Below are 11,279 nucleotides of genomic sequence, written 5' to 3' on the forward strand. Positions count from 1 at the left end.
ACAGGGCAAGAAATATTTTTAGTCAGCAAACTATACCAGCATAGTAATGTACTGTCCAGTAAGGAATATCCAGGGGAGAAACAGAGTTGTACTGCACCACTGTATGTTCTTAGCAAGCTCTATCATCATACCCTTGTCAGGCAAATTTATTGAAGCATTCCACAGAGATTAGCAAGGCTTCTCCCAATGAACTCACTAAGTTAATGACCAATTCACTTGGTAACTGGCTACTACAGTTCTCAAAACTGAAATGCAGCGTGCAAAATTAAAATCAGCACTGTGATGATCCCTGGTGCAACATTTGCTGCAATAAGACACAACTCTTAAGAGTCAAAGGAAGTCAAAAAAACTTTATTCACAGCAGAAACGCAGACTTAGGAATTTTCCTTTATCAAAATATGCCCCTTATGGTTACTTACATCTGTGCTCTGACAGAACTGTACAATATATATAAACATATATATAGAAAAAACAACAAAAAAAATCAACTGCTGCGCTTCCTTAATATTAATCATCATCTTCTTCCTCTTCATCACTGATCACGTATTTCTTAGGCTTCTTACTTGCTTTGTCATCATCATCTGCTTTTCTTTTTCCAGAAGGTTCACCTTCCTAAAGGCAAAAAAAGGACAAAAGTAAACCACCATATTTCCAGCTAAAGAAAAAAAAAAACACAGAACAACAACAAAAATACCTCAAAGTCATTCTTTTAAGAAAAGCAGAATTACTAGTTCCAGTTTTCCATTCTGTGCTACTGTGAAGCAGGGCTGGTTCTGTGCCAGTCTTTACCCTCAGCACTGAGTGGCTGCTCCCAGTGCCAGACCAGGAGGGTCCAGGAAGCTGCAGCTCCACCCCTTGCTGGCCCTGCTCTGCCTGAGCATGGCATGCAGAGTCTCTCTGCATTATCTGCATTTACAGCATGTGAGGAGCACTCTCAGCAGGTTTCATGAGCTGGAGAACTTGCACTGAGTTCTCCAGCACACTGACACATTCCCTTCAGGCAGCCTCTGCAGTTTTGCTAAGTCTTCAGACTATTTATACCTGAATGGCCTGAATCAGAGCTACTGAAGCAAAGAAGGAATTCAGGAAATGTGCAGGTATTTTGCTCATCAGAAAGACAAAACTAAACTAACTGCTCTCTGGCATAAAGGAAAAAAAATTAGGAGGACTCACTGGAACTCAGACCAGTTAACAGTCCAAGAAATGTAACAGTTTATAGTTTATGAGGCTTCAAAGAGCTGGTCAAATGAACTCAAATCACTGAGTTAATTACCTGCTTACAAGCAATACCATAAAGACTTTTATAGGGTTGATCTACAGTTTTTAGGTCATGGAGTCAAAAGGTTGATTTTTGCTCCATGTATATTTCCTCTAGTTCAGTTTGAATCATCCTTCCAAACAACATTTTAAATCACGAGTTGTTCATGCAAAACTCATCAATAATGACAGGAGGAACAAGTGGTAACTCAACTATTGTTGAAAAAGAAGTGTATCTTTAAAAATACTCTCAGGCCGAAGTAACCTCATCCCTTTTCCCATCTGTTGGTTCTGGAAGTATGGGTTTGGCTTTTTATTTATTTTTTTTAAAAGCAACTTGCTTTGATTTTAAGGAGGAAAAATTGAGTTCTAGAACTTTAGTGTTTCAGAACTCCAAGGAATAATTATTTATCCAGAAGTGTGTGATTCTATATGAACGTGTTAAGTACGTACCGGGAGAATCGCAGTTACGAAGGAATTTTAAGCATGGAAAACAGAAATTAACAGGGGTGGGAATCTCAATGATAGCTTCTTCCTCAGAACAAACATTCTCTTGTAATCTAGCTGGGCTATTGTTCAGTGAGTCATCTTCCTGTTCAGCAGAATATCCCCAATAACTGCAGCAACAGTGAAACTACTTGCTGTGTGGTGATAAAGTATATTATTAATAACAGACTGACATTTGCAGTAACGGTAACAAATTGTTATCAGCACAAAGATTTGTGCTGCACTGCTGACTGACAGCAGGTAAAAGCAAGTGAGTGTACAAGGCAGCCAGAGTTCCACATGTGTGGGTATGCACTGAACACCACACTCCCCCTGCAGGGACTGAACACAGGAACTCGAGCACCACTGGGGCTTTCTGTGACACTGCAGCACCACTCCAAGGCCCCAGAGGAGCATTACCTTCCAGTCACTCTAAAATGGAGGCTGGGCTCCTCAAGCAGCAGAGAAATGCTGCTGATTAGACCTTTTCTTCTGAGAGAATGGAACTGAGGAGTCCTCACATTGCTGTGTCATGAACTAACACCGAGTAAGAGTCTTAAAAATCAACAATTCAATTTCTACTAACAAATGCTCACGGGGCTTACAAAATTACAGTTTTGTCTACATGGCTCACTATGGCTGTTATATTCTCTGATATATTAAATTTTTCTGATATATAATAAAAAGCCAGGAATCTATGTCTTTGGGAGACAAAATTAATTTTTACTTATTCCACTTCACATTACAATGCCTGTTAGTGCAAATAACTCAGCTGACTCTGTAAGAGCACCAAGAACCTGCAACCAGCACACAGAAAACACCTAAGGGGCTGGGGAGTGAGGCCTCCCAGGGACTTTACAGGAAACACACTACAGAAATGAAAATGAGAGCAGCCTGCTCCCTTGTATAACACTGCAGTGCTGTATCAGCAGTGACAGACTTGAACTGAACCTCAAATTCAATGTTCACAAAGACTCATTTAATAAGACCCAGCAGTAATAGATTACAAACCAATAAAACACCATTTTAGATCAGGAAACAGCACTACTGCTGTAGCTAACAGTTAATTTGATCAGGGCCCAGTGTTTCAGATGATCCTGGGGTGATGGAAAATGTATGGTTAGCAATGGAAAACAAGTCTTTTTAACTCAGTATTTTAACTCTTCTACTTAAAAAGAGCAGAAATACTATGTGAAAATGCTTCCACTATTTCCATAATAAACAGGAGAGGACCACATAACTTAGGTAACACTGCACTAGGATTCCAATATTAAGTCTTCTTACTCCTTGCATAATTTTGGTAAATTCATTTTACATAACTTTGCATAATTTTTTCCATCTTTAAATCAGCAATAGCAATAGTGTCCTCCTTTGGGAATTAGAATTACTCAGGTCTGTGAACTAATGCAGTGCATAAGAAATTGGTGATTAATTACCAAGGAAAGCATGCCAAGTCAAGTAACACATTCATCATGGCATAAATGAAACCACAGAAGTCCCAAGTTTAAACACTAGATTTAGTGAAGGAAATGTTCCTCATTAAAAATGAGCAGCTTAAGAAAAAAGTCCTTCTCTTACCTCATCACTATTAAGTTTCTTTGCCTTGAGTAGTCTTTGTGTTTTATCTTCATCTGAGCCTTCGTCACTGTCAGAAGAGTAGATTCTAGCCCGTTCCTCTGCACATTCCGGAAAAAAATAAAAAGCCAAATATGTTTATCTGAAACTGGTGAGGAAGAGAGAATATTAAAAATGTCTTATATTTAGTGCCACAAAATGTTTGCAGAACCTAACTCCAGAGTAAACAAAATAAACCTACATGAACTGAATTAACATCTCTTCACGTATCAAATGAACTGGCAAAGTCCTATCTTACTACGGCTCTCCTGAGCAATTACCCTGTCTGAATCACGCTTAATGACACGCTGTTAAGGTTTATGATTACCTCTGATGCCACCTTTGTATCTGTTTTTGATAGCTGCCAGGCTGATGGCATCATCCCCCTCGTCCTCCTCGTCGTAGCGGTCGGGCTCCAGGTAACTGGCGCTCAGCCCGCGCTGGTGCTGCTTCTCCCGCATCCGCCGCTGCTGCGACTCCCGGCGGATGGACGCCCTCAGCCTCTCCTCTTCTTTCTGGCCAAACAGATAAGAAGTGTACTGAGGGATTAAAAACCCCCAAACCACCTCAAGAGCACTACTACTGTAGCTTTTTACACAGCAGTGTAAAGGCTGTAAATATTCTCCTTGTTTTGTCATCTGCCAGGTTAAGCAAGCCACACCCATGGCTTGGGACTCTTGCTTAAAACGCCAAAACATTAGTTTTTCATAAATCATAGAATATTCAAAAATGTCCAGCACAGTTGTGATAATGAAGATTAAACCAGCAGACTGGAGAGTTCCATGCCACAATACCTTGATCATTTCTGTACGCTGAGACTCTGGATCACGGCCTGCCATTGGCAAAATACGAATTTTCTGGGTCTTTGAACATCTGTCTGCCAGAGACAGAGTCATCTTCCTGTGAGTGGCACTGTCTGTAGAGTGTGGCCTGGTAAAAAATTGCTAGGAGTTAAAAACTTCTTTATGGAACACATCCATTTTCAAAAGCCAATGGTAGGGCCAGCATACTTGAAAATCCAGAGATTTATCTGCACAAAAGTAAAAGCATCAACCCTTTTTAAAAAAGTATTTCAGTGCACTGTGAGACTGGAGACAGCAAGACTTCTCTCAGTAAAATCAGCAGTCAAGCCATTAACAGTTGGACTCAAAGATCTCTAAGGCCTTTTTTTACCCTTAATGAGACTAGAATCCTACAATCTTTGACCCTTATCAACATCCTCCCTATCAACATCAACCTTAAACATACATCCTCCTCACAGTTCACATCAATATCTCAAGAAGCAGTTGCCATCTTGATAGCAACTGTACCTCAGACAGAAGATTAATTTCAGGGAACAGTAATAGTTTTTCTGACTCAAATCAGGATTGCATGTAAAAATGCAAATTAAAACATGTATACAAAAAACCTATATGTAGCCTACACAATGCATGAAATGGAACATTTACATTCCCAGCTTGGACACCTAATGTAGGACAAGTCTTACTGAAAAACTGAGTCTGGAAAATAGCACATTCTTACTAACCAGTGAAGCTCTGAAGCTTTAAAAACTGGTATATCTAATCTTTATATACCAGTTACAACACTTAATTGCAAAAACAGTATCAACATTTGATATAGAACAGCAGTTTACCTGAAGGTTAACTTGGTCTTGAACACAGCCTGTCCTTGCAGGCCTGTCCCTTGTCTGATGAACAAGTGATTGTGATCTCCTTGTAGCGGCGCCTTGTACACGTCAAAGACCTCATTGCCCAAGTGAAGGGACATGCTTAAAAGAGATTCCCACATCAGTTACTCAATAAAACCACTGCAGTCTATTTTTTTGCCTCATTTCTAAATGAAGGAAACCTTTATGTTTCCTTTTTATATCTAGCCAATAATTACATTTCAATCTAAACTAGGCAGAGCATAAACCTTTCAAAGCACTGAGACTAAAATAATTTGTACTGTGCAGAACTATGTCAAAGTTTGCCGACCTTCCAATTTTGCATGTTACTGCGAGAACAACTGCATTACTTCAGTAACAAAGAGTGCAAACTAACCTTCCATCTGACCATTTAACTATCCGTGCGTTGCTTTCTCTGATCTCATTCCCTTCCTCATCTCGTCGCATCCGCCATCGTATTGTGTTTTCTACCTGTAGGGGGAAAAGAACAAAACAGTTTTTCTAGCTCATAAGGAATACTGTGTTAAAAGACTCTATACAGGTCAAGAATTGCAGTTAGAAAGCCTTGATAATTTGTGTCATAATGCAAAGAAATAAAGGTGAAAAGTATTGCTTTTATAGGCGAAATGCAGCTGTCAAGCTTTTTAAAAATCTATGACTAAAATAGATCAACTTTCCTCAGTGCTCACACTTTAATAATATGAAAACTCAAAACACCATTCCAAAAGGTGTGAAATAGACTTGGAAGGAAAGTGCCTAGGTGAGTGTAAAAGACAAAAGAAAAATTAATACTGTACCTTGAGTTTTAACCTAGTTCTACCTTCTTCATCAAGCATCTCCTCATCTTCAAATTCATCTTCATAATACTGGGGATCAAAAGGTCTGCAACAAATTTTACAACACATTCTTTATTCTTCTAAGAAAATTAGTGCAGATTATTGCAGAGTTGTGCAAGTTAAGAAGTGCTTGAGAGTTTTAGATTATTCCCTGCCCACAACAGCAAGCACTGCAGTGTGGGACAGCCCTTTCTGCAGTCAGGAAATTCAATGCACTAATTCCCAGCCTGGGGACCCGGCCCAAGTGTTCTCTCTACCATCAGCTACAGGCTAACATTCACACTCTGAATGTTCCAGCTGAACAAAACAAGCCTGCCTCAGAAAATTCTGTTTCCTTATGTCAGCATGATGAGGAGGGGGGAACCCTTTCCCTAACCTGCTTCCTAATAGCTCCAAGGCTGCTCAAGGGAAAAGTGATGGACTCTGCTACTGTAAATTCTGTTTTCAGTCCTGTCTGACCTCCAGAGATCACCAGGAGTTCTCTCACTGGTAGCAGCCACTACCCAGATTTGGAACAGTTCTCCCCTGAAAGAGCCCCAGCCCAGGAGAGTGACTGAGCTAAGGTGTGACCCCAACAAGGCTGCGCTGCCAGCTAAAACTGCATCTTGGGAACAAAGCAGGAAAGCTGCTCAGCAGGACACTCAGACTCAACAGCCTTGTGCTGCAGGTGCTGAAGGAGGCCTTTAGGGCCAAACCTAACATCACAAACAACTCTTATTTAATAATTTATTTTGCTGCTCCTTAGGCATTCAAGTAAATGTCTTCAGTTTTGGTTAGGAAAACAGGCAACCAGCCTCTTCATAAATAGTAGATTTAACATACACAAATAAAAAAGGCTTTGTTCTGAAATTCAGAATTATGTTTTTAATCACTGGGAAGTGCATAAGTGTCAGCGCATTCACCTTTCACATCTCTGAGAGCCTAAACTTATGCTTAAAATTCAACTGACAGCATGTACTTTCAATTAAATCACATTTCTGCCTGGTTTTTACAGACAGTAAGCTATTCAATCAAGCTGAAACCCACATTCATAATAAAATTACCTGATTAGAAAACAACCATTACTATTGACTAATCACAACCAAAAATATGCATCTTAATGTCAACAACTTTAAATAGGGTAAACACATACTACACTAAATTAATATAGGGAAACACTAAAAAACTTTATCAGTCCTGTATTTAATGTACAATTACCTGGGCTCCACACTGAGGAAGTTGGGCAGCTTCACAAAATACAAATCATTACCCAAGTCTGTGTTTACTTTTGGTATTTCTACCTCTATTCTGGTCTCTGGAATAGGCTCTTCTTCCTGCTGTTCTTGACTCAGTCCGTTCTCATCCTAGTGAAAAAAAAGAACAGGAGCATAAGTGAAAAACCCTATCTGGCTACTGCTGCTCCAATAATTCCATTTTGCTTAAAGAAAAGTCATTCATAGGCACAGAGAGATCAGGAAGATGTGGAGAAAAGAATTCAGGCAATTTAAATGAAAGGAATTCAATTCATTGAATGAGGAATTCAACACATTGTCATGTGGCACTTTAAATGACTTCAAGCACCAGTGCAAACTCAAGAGACCAAAGACAATAAAGAACAGCAAAGGAGCCAACAGAGTTTTCAGCTGAGCACTGGAGACTGGGGGACCCTTTCTACAGGATTAAAGAAGGTATTTTTATCTATTATCAATAAAAGATGAAAAATTATCATAAAACTAAAAATATTTCTCAAATAGTTGCAATAAGGTATCAAAGACAGCTATGGCTTTGTATTTTATTTGGTAGCAGTCAAACTATTCTTTATATTTTTTTAAAGTTCAAAAAGTGAAGCAGGGATGGGAGAAGGCAGATGAATCTGATATGTATAAAATCTTAATAATTCTTTCAGCTAGGACAAAATCATCTGTAATGCTACTTTAACGTCACTAGTCTTTTTTTTTTTTTTACTAGAATATTATCCAACTCAATTGGTCTTCTGCATTTCAGAGTGCAGAGTGCATGTTAATTATCTCAAAAGTCAAGTCCACTCACAATGGGCTGTCCTGGGGTTGGTGGCTTGTCTTCTCCATCACTCCCTGAGGAAATGTCATCGGCACCTCCAAACAGATCCATGACATCTGCATGCTCTTTAGCAGAAAAATTACAATTTTAAACCACACATATATATGCACACACAGCCCTAAAGCAAGATTTATTCATCAAATAAGGAAATCAAGTTAGAAAATGACAACAGAAGAGTATAAGATAATCCTTATTCAAGTAACTGAACAGAAGTAAAGAAATTTCATTATGCATTTTGGAGGTTTTACTTCTCAGAATATAAGCACCTCTTCCTCAGCCAGCTAAACCACCACAAAATATAGTACAGGTTCCCTGGGCTGCTCTGATTAAAGGAACCATTTTTCAGTATCTTTCAGTAAAAATGCATGAAAGAATATTTGCAGAAGAGAAAACTTGACAGAGCTATCTGGAGAGGACCAGCATGTGCATCCCACACAGAATTCCTGATGTCTGTTTGGTTATTTCCATGGCACCGTCCAGCAAACGCTACCAATTCTATCAAGCCCTGTAGCTGATGAATGGCAGGCTCAAGAGGAGGATTAAAGGACCCAAAACCCCACAAACCCCCCCAACATTTACCTTTCTGCCCTTCTGTGTCACTCTCCGCTTCCGAATCTGATGCAATTGGTTTCTTCCGCTTCATTCGCAGAACTTCATCCTCGCTATCGCTGCCCCTTGCAGACTCTATCAAGGAGCATAATTATTCTCAGCAAAATAGAAAATTTGATCCACAGATTAAAAAATTCCTATTAATAAGCTCTGAAAGTACTGCATCAAAAAAAATATGCAAAGATGACTATAGTTAAAAGCTATGAAATCAATGCTTTTACATTGAAGTTTCAATCTTTTCAGGCCAATGTGAATAAAACAACAGAGACCAAACCAGCAGCAAATCATTATTTCTGTATTCATTCCTACCAGATTTGTGCTCTTGCTCCTCCTCATCAGAGTGCTGGGCCCTTTCCTCATCATCAGAGTTCTGAATCTTCTCCTCCTCAGACCGCTGGGCCCTTTCATCATCATCTGAGTTCTGCATCTTCTCCTCATCTGAGGCCTGTGGCCTTTCCTCATCATCAGAGTTCTGCATTTTCTCCTCATCTGAGTTCTGGAGTCTTTCCTCATCATCAGACACCTGTGGCCTTTCATCTTCATCTGAGTTCTGCACCTTCTCCTCATCGTCAGAGTTCTGCTGTCTCTCCTCATCGTCAGAGTTCTGCTGCCTCTCCTCATCATCAGACTGGTCGCTTTTGTCCTCCTTGCCCCACTTCTCATCCTCTGAATGAGCTTTCTCAGAACCCTCTCCCTCGGAACGATGGCTGCCCTCCTCCGAGCCGTGCTCGCGCTCATCCTCGTCGTCGTCGTGCGCAGCCTCGGAGGCGCTGTGCTGCTCCCCGTCCGACTGCTCGTTGTCCTCGTGCTCCGAGTGCCCCGAGCCCTCCGAGTGGTTGTAGGATCTCTCAGAGTGGTTGTCGCTCCCTGAGTGATGGGATGCCCCTTCATCCTCGCTGTCATCTCCAAATAACTCCTTGTTGCTGGGTTTTACGGCCTCCCTGTCGTCATCCTGGTCGCTGTCACTGCCAGAAGCATTGCTCCCAGAGCCAGCGTTCTCCTGGTCGGAATCGGAATCAGAGCCAGAATCGGAATCTGCCAAACAAACATCAGCCTTTCAAGAGTCAGGATGCTGTGAGAGACAGTCAGAAGTTCCCTTCGTTTGCCCCACGACCGCTGCAAGGACCCTGCAGACCCTGACAGGACCTGTGGCGTGGCTGAGGTGATGTGGACACTTGCCAAGTGACTGTGAGCAGGGGTGCTCACTGTGCTCCTACAGAGCCCTGCGTTTGAGCAGGCTGTGACAAGAGGTGGCTTGTACCTGAACCTGTATGCCTGCACCTGCTTCACAGATCAATGGGTTCTACACAATGGCCCCTCAATCTTCCCCACCTTCTGGCCAGATGCCTCTCACTTTGGCTAAAGACTGCATAAACTGTGACTTTTTGGAAAGATTTTGGTGCACCCCATGGACGATGGCGAATCCATGTGGCTGGACCGTCGAGGATCTCGTCTTGACAGTGGGAGCTATATTCCCCTTTCCCTCTTTTTTCTCTATTCTTTATTTCCTTTTCTGTCCCCTCTGTCACATTTTCTGTTGGTACCAAAACAAACGTGCATTTGTTGTGATTAAACTAATGGTCCCCTGCCTTTTTGCACTTTTGGAGTCCCTTATCAAACCATCACGACACCCTGCACAAGCAGATTGTGACAGATGTCCCTCTGAGCATGCACGTGAGATGATGTGCACTGCTTTAACAAAAACCCCGAAAACACAACCGAACCGCCAGAGAGAACCTACCGAGAACTGTCAGCAAGATCAACAGTCAGTGAGAATAGTAAAATAAAATGGCTGCTAATAAAAGCACAGCCAAAGAAAGGCACAATGAAAATGATCGAGGTGCCAAAGTTTCAAAGTAGAAGCTGTGATCTAAGATTCTAAAACTGTAGAACGAATAAAGAATTACACAAACGAAGGTAATAATTGAAACAGTGAGGGCTTAAATAATTAACTATATGGATGCAATTTATCAGATCCTAAAAATCCAAAATGTCAATTTCTATTTAATCCAAATCATCTACCCAGGGAAGTTTATGACAATGGAACTACTCCTCAGTGCCGAGGCTGGAAAATAAAAAAACACCTGCCTTAAAAAGTAATTTAAATGAACGCATGCAAGATTTTTAAAACGTCAGGGACCTAAAGCAGGTGTTCTACTGTTTCCAGGATTCGGCTGCAGCCGCACAACCTGCCCTGTTCCCTGCAGGTGCCGGACCCCGGCCGCGGCCCCGCGCCGCTCGCCCCACGCCCTCCCTCCCTCCCGCGCTCGGGGGCCGCGGCTGAGGCGAGGCGGGACAGGCGGCGCAGCCCGCGGCGGGGGCACCCGGGCGGAGGGAGGGAGAGCGAGAGAGAAAGAGAGAGAGAGAGAGAGAGAGAAAGAGAGACAGCGCGAGAACCGCCACACCTTTGTGCTCGGGCTCCGAGTCCGCGTCGCTGCCGAACAGATCCGCCATGTCGGCCATGGCGGCAGTGACGTCACACGGAGCGCCGCTCGCGCGGGCCGCCCGGCGGGGGCGGCTCCCAAAGGGGCGCCTCCCCTTAAAGGGGCCGCGCCCGCCGCCGCCAGGGGCCGGAGCCGGGGCCGGGGCCGGGGCCGGGGCCGGGGCCGGGGCCGGGGCCGGGGCCGGGGCCGGGGCCGGGGCGCTCCGCTCCCCTCCCCTCCCTGCCGGCGGCGCCGCTCCCGTGCTCTGATCGCCCGGCTGGGGCAGTCCCGGCCCCGCAGCGGCGCCCGGCCGCTCCCTCCCGGCTGCAG

General features: G+C 42.9%; 1 protein-coding gene across 4 annotated transcripts; it reads right to left on the reverse strand.

The window, feature by feature from the left end:
- Positions 1-330: 330 nt before the first annotated feature.
- On the reverse strand, positions 331-10,998 carry LEO1 (LEO1 component of Paf1/RNA polymerase II complex). 4 transcript variants are annotated; one of them, XR_014957602.1, is made up of 13 exons: positions 10,932-10,998; positions 8,836-9,561; positions 8,497-8,601; positions 7,888-7,982; positions 7,057-7,202; positions 5,821-5,905; positions 5,400-5,494; positions 4,991-5,125; positions 4,152-4,287; positions 3,686-3,872; positions 3,322-3,419; positions 1,711-1,898; positions 331-612 (listed from the first exon to the last, which is right to left on the reverse strand). XR_014957602.1 is itself a non-coding variant. In XM_021537445.3 (12 exons), exons 1-12 carry the CDS (start codon positions 10,987-10,989, stop codon positions 508-510), a joined length of 1,971 nt encoding a protein of 656 aa, XP_021393120.1. In that variant the 5' UTR covers positions 10,990-10,998; the 3' UTR covers positions 331-507. The 4 variants fall into 4 exon arrangements, 3 of the variants coding, with proteins under 3 accessions (XP_021393120.1, XP_085444882.1, XP_085444883.1); XM_021537445.3 differs by lacking the exon at positions 1,711-1,898; XM_085588756.1 differs by lacking the exon at positions 1,711-1,898 and having other exon boundaries at positions 3,322-3,466.
- Between the last annotated feature and the right edge of the window lie 281 nt (positions 10,999-11,279).

This window comes from Lonchura striata, chromosome 10 (genome assembly GCF_050655825.1).
Source record: "Lonchura striata isolate lonStrDom1 chromosome 10, ASM5065582v1, whole genome shotgun sequence".
NCBI classification, from domain to species: domain Eukaryota; kingdom Metazoa; phylum Chordata; class Aves; order Passeriformes; family Estrildidae; genus Lonchura; species Lonchura striata.

Excerpts from the sequence above, each read along its gene's own strand:
- LEO1 (XM_085588756.1), bottom strand. The coding sequence starts at position 10,989 with ATGGCCGACATGGCGGATCTGTTCGGCAGCGACGCGGACTCGGAGCCC. Across the intron at positions 4,288-4,990 it reads AAGACCAAGTTAACCTTCAG|GCCACACTCTACAGACAGTG; the intron begins GTAAACTGCTGT and ends ATTTTTTACCAG. Across the intron at positions 613-3,321 it reads AGAAACTTAATAGTGATGAG|GAAGGTGAACCTTCTGGAAA; the intron begins GTAAGAGAAGGA and ends TTTTGCCTTTAG.